The sequence below is a fragment of the Trachypithecus francoisi genome, unplaced genomic scaffold (assembly GCF_009764315.1).
Source record: "Trachypithecus francoisi isolate TF-2019V2 unplaced genomic scaffold, Tfra_2.0 Lachesis_group15, whole genome shotgun sequence".
Taxonomy (NCBI): Eukaryota; Metazoa; Chordata; class Mammalia; order Primates; family Cercopithecidae; genus Trachypithecus; species Trachypithecus francoisi.
Window position 1 is genome coordinate 106,400,892 of NW_022681460.1, and position 12,975 is coordinate 106,413,866.

At 49.2% G+C, this 12,975-nt stretch overlaps 1 protein-coding gene across 5 annotated transcripts in view; it reads left to right on the top strand.

The window, feature by feature from the left end:
- Positions 1-864: 864 nt before the first annotated feature.
- TMEM114 (transmembrane protein 114) overlaps positions 865-12,975 on the top strand; it is a 63,567-nt gene continuing 51,456 nt past the window's right edge. For 4 of the 5 annotated variants that reach the window (XM_033236572.1, XM_033236574.1, XM_033236570.1 and 1 more), the window contains exons 1-2: positions 1,173-1,762; positions 2,088-2,168. In XM_033236572.1, coding sequence (XP_033092463.1) covers positions 1,543-1,762; positions 2,088-2,168 — 301 coding nt within the window. In that variant the 5' untranslated portion in view covers positions 1,173-1,542. Of the gene's footprint in view, positions 1,763-2,087; positions 2,169-12,975 lie in introns of all 5 variants that reach the window. The other variant, XM_033236573.1, reaches the window with a different exon arrangement.

Genomic DNA, 12,975 nt, shown 5'->3' on the forward strand with positions numbered 1-12,975 from the left:
GATGCTGCTGGTGGTGATGATGATGGTGATGGTAGTGATGATGGTGGTGGCGTTGGTGGGGATGATGGTGATGGTGGTGGTGATGGTGTTGCTGTCCATGGTGATGGCGGTGGTGGTGATGGTGGTGATGATGATGATGGTGATGGTAGGGGTGATGGTGGTTGTGGTGGTACTGATGATGGTGATGGTGGTGGTGATGGTGTTGCTGTCCGTGGTGGTGATGATGATGGTGGTGTTGGTGATGCTGCAGGTGGTGATGGTGGTGGTGATGATGGTGATGTGGTGGTGATGGTGTTGGTGGTGGTGGTGATGATGGTGATGGTGGTGGTGATGCTGCTGGTGGTGGTGGTGGTGATGATGGTGATGGTGGTGATGATAGTGTTGGTGGTGATGATGGTGGCAGTGGTGGTGATGGTGTTGGTGGTGGTGATGATGGTGATGGTGGTGGTGATGGTGTTGGTGATGGTGGTTATGATGGTGATAGTGGTGGTGGTGGTGATGGTGATGGTGGTGGTGATGGTGGCAGTGGTGGTGGATATGATAATGAAGAAAGACTTTGCGGGTACAAATGATAGATCCTGAGGACCTGGACTACCTCAGTGCTTTAGATAACTTTTATGAAAAACTGATGTGCCTTTTCCCATTCTGGTCAGCCCAGACTACACTTGAAGGTGAATTTTGGAGGAAGGGTGCTTGGAGCTGGAGGGACTCTTGGAGATGATTTGCAAATCCTGGCGGGACTGTGAGGCCCGCCACACCCCTCTTTCCTACTGCCCCAGGTGGTCCCAAGGCCGCCTTCCCTTCCACACCGGTAGCCTCCAGCACTCGAGGGCTGGGGACCGCCCCCGTCCGTGCTGCGTGCGCACTCCGAGCTTGTCCTCGGCGGCGAGAAGGAGGGCGCAGAGGGTCAGCTGCGACCTGGCCAGAGCAGGAGCTGCGGGAAGACCCTGGAGAGCAGGGCTGGGAGTGGGGAGCTGACAGTGTGGGGCCAAGAAAAAGGGTTAGGGCGGAAAGCCAGAGTCAGAGGCAGAGAGGGAAGCATCTGGGGTCGGGGGAAGGGTTCCCGGAGAGTGAGGCAGGGGAATGGAGGGAGTAGGGGTCTGGGGAAAGTGAGGATTTTGAAGTGAGAGAGTCCGCTTGGGCTGGGCGTGGAGGGCTGAGGGTGGAGTGGGGCTGAGGGACAAGGTGGGTTAAGGTGCTGGTGGGGAAGGACTAGGGCTTCCAGGAGGGTCTGAAGGCGGAGGTGGAGGTCGGACAGCACAGGTGAGGGGGTCTGCAGGTAGAGCTGGCATTGGAGGGCTGGGAGCGTGGACCGGGGCTGAGTGGGCGCGCGTGCAGGTCGGAGCCGGCAGGTGAGGGTCTGAGGGTGGATCCAGGGTCTGAGCTAGGGCCAAGGGTCCAAAGGAAAGGCTTTCAGATCTGAGCTCGGCGGCTCCGGCGGTGGAGCTGGGAGCCCGCGGTGGCCGACTGGGGACGGGGGCGGGCACAGAGGGGTCGCGCCTCGGCCGCAGGAACCCGCGGCTGCTGGTCCTGGGCTCGAAGATGCGGGTGCACCTGGGCGGGCTGGCCGGCGCGGCTGCGCTGACCGGGGCGCTCAGCTTTGTGCTTCTGGCGGCCGCCATCGGCACGGACTTCTGGTACATCATTGACACCGAGCGACTGGAGAGGAGCGGCCCGGGGGCGCAGGACCTGCTGGGGTCCATCAATCGCAGCCAGCTGGAGCCTCTCAGCTCCCACTCCGGCCTCTGGCGGACCTGCCGGGGTAAGGGTGCACCCCGGGGCTGGGAGCTGTGGCTGCGGACTCCCCCTGCGCGGTGCCCTGCTCGCTTGGGACCTGTTGCTTGGCGCGCACTCCTGCCCCAAGTTCCTAGAATACAATGTCTAGAGACTTGGGGGGAAGGTGAGCAGAAGGCCGGGACTGTGAAAACCCTTCCGAGAGGCGCCCGGCTGCGATCCCAACTGCTCTAGTTCTCCCCATGCCCTCCCTGGGTGGCGCACTTAGGGTGTGCATGGGGGCAAAGCCGAGGACGGGGGTTCTGCGCGGAACTCCGGGGTCCTGCGCCCATGGATTCCTCCGTCCTATCCAGTCCAGAGCCCGTGCACACCGCTGATGAACCCCTTCTGGCTGGAGAACGTGACAGTCAGCGAATCCAGCCGGCAACTTCTCAGTGAGTCTGGGGAGGGTGAGGATGGAGGAAGCGCCCCAGCCCTAGCCGTGGGTTCTGGAGCCTTTCCCCAAACAGCTGGGCTTCGGAGCTTGCGGAGGGGGCGGCTGGGGTGGCCTCTGACAGTCCGGCCTGAGAATGCAGTGGGCTTAAGACCCAGGGGCGGGGTCTCTCCTGATCCACCTGTGACGCTTTGGGGTTTAGGGTTCGTTCAGTTCACGTTGACTAATGGCGTTCTTTGCACCGTTTTGATTGAATGGTTAACACACAGGCCATCCCCTCAAGAAGCTCACAGTGGTGCAGGGGACAAATGTGGAGATGCGCAGTTTAGAGTTCAGAGTGAAGAGCAGCGTGAGGAGGGGAAGGTGGGAAGACCCTGCAGAGACCTAAATTAGCCTGCGGAGGTGAACGGTGAAAGAGAGGTCTCATTCCACAGATTCCATGCCAGCGTTGTTTGTATCCACATTTCCTAGAACAAGGGCTTTGCAGTAGTGGGGTGCGATAAAAATTTGCATATAAATATGTGATTGGAGCCAGGCAATTAGGAGGTGGGAACAGCCCCTCCTCCCAGGGCCATTGTGTCCCTGTTATTCATAGTTGGTTCTTAGTACCCCGTAGCTCAGGGCCTGGAACTCAGAAAAGTTGTGAGGACTGAAAGCAATTAAGGAAATGGGATGAATGAGCATTTGTGGAGGGAGGGAAATAAACGTAAGAGTTCAATTCATTGAGGCTTCGGATAAGCCAGACATGGAGCGAACTGCCTTTCATCTATGTCTTCATTTGATTCCTACAGCCACACCCTATGAAGTTATCAGTATCTTCATTTCTGCCTTCATTTTTCCAATGAGGAGGCCCAGAGAGGTTCTGTAGGAGGATCTGATGAGGAAATGAAGATCTGAGTTTTGTAGACTTTGAAAATGTGGGCAGGTTTTTTTTGAGACAGGGTCTTGCTCTGTCACCTAAGGTGGAGTACAGTGGCACAATCTTGACTCACTGCAACCTCCTTCTCCCAGGTTCAAGCGATTTTCCTGCCTCAGCCTCCCGAGTAGCTGAAACTACAGGTGCCTGCCACCACGCCCGGCTAATTTTTTGTATTTCTAGTACAAATGGGGTTTCACCATGTTGGCCAGGCTGGTCTCGAACTCCTGACCTCAAGTGATCTGCCCATCTCAGCCTTCCAAAGTGCTAGGATTACAGGTGCGAGCCACTGCATTGGTATCAGGTTTTTGTTTTTTTTTTTTAAGTTAAAAAAGATATTTATTTATTTATTTATTTATTTAAAATAGTGATAGGGTCTTACTATGTTTCGCAGGCTGGTCTTGAACTCCTGGCCTCAAGTGATGTTCCTGCCTTGGCTTCCCAAAGTGTTGGGATTTCAGGTGTGAGCCACTGTGCCTGACTTTCTCCCTTCACCCAACCCTACCCAGAGACAGGGTCTTGTTCTGTTGCCCAGGCTGGAATGCAGTGGCACGATCATAGCTCACTGCAGCCTCAGACTCCTAAGCTCAAGTGATCTTCCTGCCTCAGTCTCTCAAAGTGCTGAGATTATAGGCATGAGCAGTTTTTGATAGACTTACTGAGGCTGGGGATAAAAAAATAAGACAAGTGCCTAGCATGGCCCACAAGGCCTGGTAGGTCCTTCTCCAGCCCCATTCTCCCTTTTACTCCTTTCTCTCCAGCTGGGCTGGCCTTGGTCAGTTCTTGGAACATGCCAAGTTTCCTCCTGTCACAAAGATTTTGCACAGGCTGTTCCCTCTATCTGGAATCTCCCTGCTTTTATCCCACCACCTTGACTTGGCTAACTCCCACTCATCGTGCAGGTTGTATGACTTTTTTGGGGGGGGTTAAATCTGACTCCTTCGTTAGATTGAAAGCTTCATGGGGACAAGGACCATGTCTATCTTGCCACTGCTGAATTCCCAATATTTAGCATAGAACCTGGCACATAGTAGCCCATGAGTCAAAGTTTGCTGAACAAACATGTTAGTGAGTGCAAATTATATTATGCTGTAGGTTGAGCTCAGTATATGTATTTATTGTATGAATGTATGGGTTTATGGTGAACTGAAACTGTTTCTCTGAAGTCCAGAGGCATGCTGGGAAATATTGAACAACTGGATCTCTGCAAAATTAAAAGAAATAAAGCCCTGGTTTGTAGCATTTGCCAATTTCTGTGGTGCAAATACTTCCACCATGGCCAATTTCAAGATACCAACATGATGTCACCTGGCTCACAAAATTCTCAAAATCTTAATTGGCTCTCGTGAGTCAGCTCCTGCATACTGCTGTGTAAAGTCCCACCAAAGGAGACATACCCTAGACACCTGGAATGTGTGGGAGTTGAGGAAAGGTGAAGGTACTGCATGCTCTGTCCTGAGCCCCAAACTGCACAACGGGGAACTTTGAGTGTCTTTGAAGCACTGTTTCAAGAATTATAAGAATTTGGCCAGGCGTGGCGGCAGCTCATGTCTGTAATCCCAGCACTTTGGGAGGCTGAGGCAGGCAGATAACCTGAGGTCAGGAGTTCGAGACTAGCCTGGCCAACATGATGAAACCCCGTCTCTGCTAAAAATATAAAAATTAGCCTGGTTTGGTGGCACATGCCTGTAGTCCCAGGAGGCTGAGTCACAAGAATCGCTTGAACCTGGGAGGCAGAGATTGCAGTGAGCTGAGATTGTGCCACTGCATTCCAGCCTGGGCAACAGAGTGAGACTCTGTCTCAAAACAACAGCAACAACAACAACAGAAAATGAATTATAAGAATTATTGTCATGGAAGTGAGGGAAATGGGGGTCACGTCCCAGCTAAAACCCTTATAGAGGCCTTCTGTGATCCTGGGATAGGTGTCTTAACCTCTCTGAGCCTCAGTGTTCACATCCATCAAACCGAGATGTGGATACCATCAAAGGATATGGTTAGAATTCCATGAGAGGGGATAAAAATGGATGAACAAAATGGACCTTGCCTAGGACCAGTCATAAAGGAATGACCAGACTTGTTAGCAAGGAATGACTTGACATCAAGGTTCCAGACATATGGTAAGTGCTTAGTAAGCATGAACTCTTCCTTTGCCCTTCCTTCCAGCCTCCTTCTAGAGGAAGTAACATCTATGGAGTGCTGATCCTTTGCCAAGCTGGGTGTGCGCATTCAGCCGACTTATTACATCCGTGGGTCAATTGGACAGCTAACCACAGTAGGCACTGGGCTGGCTTCCTCTTCAAACTTGACAATGCAACAACTCTGCTTGTTCCAGGATTTTGAGAAACAGCAGAACTCACATGCACAGTCTATTCACTCGTTCACCCTCAGTCCTAGGGCTAACCGGCAGTTTCACCGCCAAGTAGGCACATGGCCATGGGCATTTCCTTATTTCGTTATACCTCTCTGAGCCTCAATTCCCTCCTGTGCAAAATGAGGATAATTGTCATCTCTTTTTCTAAGGTTATTGTGAGGTAAAACAGGAGAGTGTATTTAAAGAGCCTAATGTGGTGCCTGGCCTCCGTAAGTGTGCCATAGGTGGTAGCTGCTATTATTTCCATTATATCATCCAGGAAAAGGGACAAGCTGCCCCTTCACACCATGTACTCCTTGCAAATCACCCCCAGAAAGAGCTTTTTAAAAATTTTTTTTCCTCTGCATAATCTCTTTTTCTTCCAAAACGAATTTTGAGTTTGGTCCAAGCTCTTCTATTATATGAAGACATTTCATTCCTTTAAGGACCTGCTGCAGAGGCCATAGAGGAGAAGCCAGCTGACAAGCAGCATGTTCGACAAGCAGCATGTTCTCTAAGTTCGGTCTCCTAGACAAATCCTTGTGGGGATGTATGGGAAGAAATCTTGATTTTTCCTCTAAGAAAACCCTCACAGAGAGACCACTTCAGTGCTAAGTAATTCACTGAAATCACCTGGCAGATGGAGAGCTGTGAGGGAAGTCCCACGATCTAACCTGCCTCCTGATACGGTTTGGCTGTGTCCCCACCCAAATCTCATCTTGAATTGTAGCTCCCTTAATTCCCATGTGCTGTGGGAGGGATCTGGTGGGAGGTAATTGAACCATGGGAGCGGGTCTTTCCCCTGCTGTTCTCCTGAGAGTGAATAAGTCTCACGAGATCTGATGGTTTTATAAAGGGGGTTCCCCTGCACAAGCTCTCCTGCCTGCCACCATGTAAGACGTGACTTTGCTCCTCATTCACCTTCAGCCAGGATTGTGAGGCCTCCCCAGCTGTGTGGAACTGTGGGTTCATTAAGCCTCTTTCTTTTATAAATTACCCAGTCTCAGGTATGTCTTTTTTTGTTTGTTTGTTTTTTGAGATGGGGTTTTGCTCTTGTTGCCTAGCCTGGAGTGCAATGGTGCAATCTTGGCTCACTGCAACCTCCACCTCCTGGGTTTAAGTGATTCTCCTGCCTCAGTCTCCTGAGTAGCTGGGATTACGGGTGCCCACCACCACACCTGGCTTTTTTTTTTGTATTTTTAGTAGAGACAAGGTTTCACCATGTTGGCCAGGCTGGTCTTGAACTCCTGACCTCAGGTGATCTGCCTGCCTCGGCCTCCCAAAGTACTGGGATTACAGGGTGGGCCACTATGCCCAGCCAGGTATGTCTTTATTAGCAGCATGAGAACAGAGTAATACATCTCCTTAATTCTACTTAGCACCTTGGGAGAGTGGAGTTGAGCAGAAATATCAAGCCCATAAACAGGTACATCCCATAACCTCCACTCTTTCAGCCACAGAGAGAAGTTTTCAATGGAATAGGTTCCTTGTCAGCAAAATCCACTTTGCTGAAGTGTTTTGCCTTCCACATTAGCTTTGGGGAAGTCATGGGTTTGTTTCTTGGGCTAGGGACTGGAATTATTTTTGGTGAAAAAGAGGTCTTCAAATTCAGCACAGTGTAGATGAAAGAGCTATGGTCTAGAATGAACCAGGCTAGCTGTATCAGCCAGGATCTTTTTGGTGGCAAGTGACAGAAACTCAAATCTTACGGGCTTCAATAAGAAAAGAAATTACTGGTTCAGGTAACTGAAAAGCTCATGTCTGCTTGAACCCACTGTTAAACTCAATTTCTTTCCTCTTCATTTTGGGCTTTGCTTTCTTCTGTTTGAGTTCTGCTTTCAGCTAAATCCTCTCCCACCTTAGCAACCATAGTAAGAGAGACGTTTTGTTTCTCAAGAATTCCACCAAACTTCCAGCTAGGTTTTCCACTGGACCACATTGGGTCACATGCTCAGTCCTGAGCCAATCCCTGGAGCCAAGCTGATTGGCCAGGCTGAGTCATGTGCCCACTTGTAACCCGGGTGGGTTGGGATCATCTCCATAGATAGGGGTGGGAAGGTGGGGAGGAGTGGTCACATGGTCACAGGCAGATCATGGTGCTGTTGTTAGGTGTAGGGGTGGGCAAAACCCGCATGTGCCTATATCACTGGGGTTCAAATCCTGGCCCTACTTCTTGCTGGCTGTGGGACTTCTTTTTTTTTTTTTGAGACAGAGTCTTGCTCTGTTGTCCAGGCTGGAGTGCAGTAGCACGATCATAGCTCACTGCAGACTCCACCTCCCAGGCTCAAGCAGTTCTCCTGCCTCAGCCTCCCAAGTAGCTGGAACCACAGATGTTCACCATTACACCCGACTAATTTTTGTATTTTTTTTTTGTAGAGGTGGGGGTCTTACTATGCTGCCCAGGCTGGTCTGGAACTCCTGGGCTCAAGCGATCCTCCTGCCTTGGCCTCCCAAAGTGCTGGGATAACAGGCCTGAACCACTGTGCTCGGCCAGCTGTGTGACTTCTGATGAGTCACCTTCATCCACAAATGGGCTGTTCTAAGATGAAATGAGATCACATAAACAAAGCAGCCAGCACTTGGCCTTGCGCATAGTAGGAGCTCAGTTAACGCCTCCTCTTCCTGCTCTAATTCATGTTGCCATCCTGAGCCTCAAGCTTTTCATCTATGAAATAGACCGAATCATTGCAGACCCACCAGACACATTTATTTGCTCAGTACATACTGATTTCATCCCCAGTACTGGGCTAGTTGCCTGGTGTAGAACATGGTGAGACAGTTGCTGTGTGCCGGACACTATTCTGAGCTCTTGGTTTGTATCTACTCATTTAATCTTCACAGCAGCCCAAGAGGCACTATTATTATCATCCTCACTTTGCAGATGAGATATAGAGAAGTTAGGTATGGTATTTAAGTTTGCACAGTAACTGGAACTTCTAGGATTTGAACCCTAGCAGTTTCTCTCTCTCTCTCTCTCTTTCTTTCCCTTTCTCCCTCTCTCTCTTTCTCTCTCTCTCTCTCTCTTTCTCTCTTTCTTTCTTTTGTCTGTCTGTCTCGCTCTGTTGCCCAGGCTGGAGTGCAGTGCTGAGATCTTGGCTCACTGCAGCTTCCACCTCCCGGATTCAAGCAATTATCCTGAGTCTCCTGCCTCAGCCTTCTGAGTAGCTGGGACTACAGATGTGCACCACCATGCCCGGATAATTTTTGTATTTTTGTAATTCTAGTAGAGATGGGGTTTCACCATGTTGGCCAGGCTGGTCTCCAACTCCTAACCTCAAGTGGTCTGGCCACCTCGGCCTCCCAAATTGCTGGGATTACAGGCATGAACCACCACACCCAGCCTACCTAGCAGTTTGTTCCTACTCCATTGAAGCAATGCAACACTGATTATAGTTTCACTGTAATGTGTGTATGTTAAGACTAGAGGTCATGGTAGCCCAGAGGAGCTGCTAGCCTGTTTCTGGGGTTCAGAGTCCTGCTATCCAACATTGCCTCTTTCAGACAGGAAACCAGAGACCTGCATTAAGGGAAGGAACAGCAGATTCAGAGTCATGAGGCAGGACTGAGCTTGGTATGTTCCAGAAATAGCAGGAAGACTGGTGTTTCTGGAGGCTGATGTGGAAAGTGCTTCTTCAGGGCACTTCCTGTTTTTTTTTTTTTTTTTTTCTATGTCTTACCTCAGCGGTGTCTCCTAAGAGCCCATGAGAGAGGCCACCAGGCTGGCCAGATGAGGACACCAGACCCAGAGAGGTCAGACGCCTTGTCCAACACAGCACACCAGTGGTGGAAGCTGAACTGAGAGGAAGTGGTCTGGCCTGGCTGTCCTCTGAGGCGACCAGGTTGGAAAATCACAAGATTTGATTTCCAGTTTTTCTGAGTGCTGGGCTGTTGCAGTGACATGGAAAATTAAAACCAGCCCACCCACGATGCCCGGTGCAAATTGCAAGAGTGGAGGAGGTAAGGGACAGAGCAAGGATTGGGAACATAAATGCATGAAGAGGCTGCCTGAGCCCACGAGGGAGGAACTCTCGGTGTGATTTATGCATATCTGTGCTGCAGGCAGGCAAGGAGGGAGCAGGTACCTGTGGATCTTTGCTCCTCTGGGCACAAGGGACTGGGCTTCAGGCTGCCTTTCTGAGGTGCCCATTAAAAAGTAAAGGCCACATTTTAAAATAACAAAAGTTCATATTTAAAGCAAGTCCACTTCTGGCTGGGCCCGGTGGCTCACACCTGTAATCCCGGCACTTTGGGAGAGCAAGGTGGCGGATCACTTGAGGCCAGGAGTTTGAGAGCAGCCTGGCCAACATGGCAAAACCCTGTCTCTACTAAAAATACAAAAATTAGCCAGGCATGGTGGCGTGTGCCTGTAGTCCCAGCTACTTGGGAGGCTGAGGCACGAGAATTGCTTGAGCCCAAGAGTCAGAGGTTTCAGTGGGCCGAGATCACACAATTGCATTCCAGCCTGGGCGACAGAGTGAGACCCTGTCTCTCTCACACACACACAAGTCCATTTCTTGGTATCGGCCATGTGAGGGTTCTAGGAAGTTCACCATACCAGTTTGAAACTGAAAAACAACAAGATATATACAGCTCAGTGCCCACAGATGGAGAAATGGCTAAACATTTATAGGTGTATATTCATGTTATGGAATATTATATAGCCTGTAAAAAGAATCTACTAATGCATATTAGTATTAATACTATATAGCCTATAAAAAGAAAATATTAAGATGTATTGTGGAATGAAAAAAGCAAGTTACAGAGTGTTATGGGCAGTAGGATGTCATTTATTATCCCCCCTCAAAGAAACTCCCCAATATTACACCTTTTCTGCGGGCATGTAACAAAATTGTAAGATGCACGTTTATGTGCCATTAAGATAGACAAATATACTGCCAATTATGATTGTGAGGTGCTGTGGATGGTCAAACATACTCTGTTTTCAGATCCGTTAAAGTATGATAAAGGCTAGGTGTGGTTGCTCACGCCTGTAATCCCAGCACTTTGGGAGGCTGAGGCAGGTGGATCACTTGAGCTCCGGAGTTCTAGACCAGTCTGGGCAACATGGTGAAACCCTGTCTCTACCAGAAATACAAAAAATTAGCCGGACATGGTGGCATGCGCCTGTGGTCCCAGCTGCTTGGGAGACTGAAGTCGGAGGTTGCTTGAGCCTGGGAGATGGAGGTTGCAATGAGCCGAGATAAGGCCCATGGCACTTCAGCCTGTGTGTCAGAGTGAGACCCTATCTCAGAAACAAACAACAAAAAAAGTATAATCAAGTGTGCATTGTAGAGTCTGAGGAATATGTGAATATATAGAAAAATTATAAATGTATAGAAAAAAACTGGGAAGATGCACACTGAGTCATTTACAGAGGGTCACTCTGGAAAGGAGAGGAAGACACAGGGCTTGGAGTGGTGGCCAAAAGGGTCTTGTTTTAATTTTTTCTTTCTTTAATTTCTTTTGAGATGGAGTCTCACTCTGTCGCCCAGCATGGAGTGCAGTGGTGTGATCTCGCCTCACTGCAACCTCTGCCTCCCAGGTTCAAGTGATTCTCCTGCCTCAGCCTCGTGCTGGGCCTTGTTTTAATTTTTTCTAAGAAGAATGTTATCATGTGTTGATGTAAAGCAAGCTCCAAGAGGGCTGCCTCTGTGGTTGGATTTCTCATTAGCGTGGCTTGTAGGGTTATTTTTGATCCTAGCTCACCTCTCCAGCTGCAAGAGCTGAGATATTGCTACTTTGGATGTCTCCTGCTTCTGGATGTTGGCATTTTCTGTCCCCACTTTTGGGAATCCCTCTCCTCCCTCTCAGCCCAGTTAACACCTCACCGTCTTGCCTCTAGGTCTCAGCTGAGACCTCTCCCCACTCAGGAAGCCTTTCTTAACTTCTCAAGCTGGAGTACGTGTCCACGTCTGCAGTCCCATGACCCCTTTGTCCACTTCCTTTGTAATCTCATTCCAGCTCTGACACTTCACGGCCATTAGATCTTGGGGTATTTGATGTAAGTTCCCTGAACCTCAGTTTTCCCACCTGTGAAATGGGAATTAAAAACTCCTACCTGGTAGAGTCTAAGTTGAAGATGAGAAAGAGACAATTATTCTCATATTCGGTGCCCACGGCTCTAGAAGGCCAGAGTCCAATTGACAGGTGAGGAAAACGAGACTTTTGAGCGATGATGTGATTTGCTTGGGTAAGAGGCAGAGTCAGGATTTGAACCTATGTCTTTGCTTGGAGACTCTTGCTCTTTCCATATCCTGACAATACCTCTTGGAGACCATGAAGAGGTAGTCCCCATCCCCCAGGACAGACTCAAGGACATATATATATCTATAAAATTTTAAAAGCCACTTCCTTAGCAGGCATAACACGACTACATAGCTCTGAGCTCTTTCTGAAGTCTCAGAGTCACACAGACAAGGTTAGAAAATAAAGGCAGTGATATTCCTTGTAGTAAGTGGATCCTGAGACCTTCTTCTTTTGCCAGAGCTTTGGATGTTCCTGGGGTTAAGAGACATCCCTCCAGTCTGCGTAAGAGCACTAACCACCCCGGGGCTTCCTGATCTCGCAAACATCATGGAAGACTGCTTTCCCCATTGAGCAGTTCTTCGAGCAGCATGATCATGGAGCAGTCACAAACACTTCTTTTGTTTGTTTTTCGTGTGAACATCTTTGCTGATTTCTGGGGTTGGTTTTCTCTTGACTTGCAACAAAACATTTTGCATCTAAAATATCTCTGCACTTGGGCACACACGTTTACCATTGATGAAACAATGTCCTGGCAATATTTTATTTTATCTTATTTTATTTATTTTCTTGAGATGGAGTCTCACTCTGTCACCCAGGTTAGAGTGCAGTGGTACAATCTCGGCTCACTGTGACCTCTGCCTTCAAGGTTCAAGTGATTCTCCTGCTTCAGCCTCCCAAGTAGCTGGGATTACAGGCCTGTGCCACCACGCCCAGCTAATTTTTGTATTTTTAGTAGAAAGGGGGTTTCACCATGTTGCCCAGGCTGGTCTTGAACTTCTGACCTTAGGTGATCCGCCTGTCTCAGCCTCTGAAAGTGCTGGGGTTACAGGTGTGGGCCACCACGCCCAGCCAACATTTTAATATTACTAGTAATTCCATGTAACAATCATAGCTATCATCTATTGAGTACCCACTGTTTGCCATCCAAGACGTGACACTGTGTGGGTGGTGTCACTCCTAAAAAGATACACTCATATACTAAGCCCCAGTACCTGCGAATGTGATTTATTCAGAAAGAGCATCTTTGCAGGTGTAATTCAGACTCTCGAGATGAGATAACCTTGGACTAACTTGGTGGGCCCTAAATCTTATGACAAATGTCCTTATAAGAAGAGGAGAAGGTGGCCATGTGTGGATGGAGGCAGGGATTGGAATGATGTAGCCACAAGCCAGCGATCATCACAGATTGCCCACGGCTCCCAGGACATGAGACAGGCAAGGAAGGATTCTCCCCTAGAACCATCAAAGGGAACATGGTCCTGCTGATATCTTGATTTTGTACTTTTGGCCTCC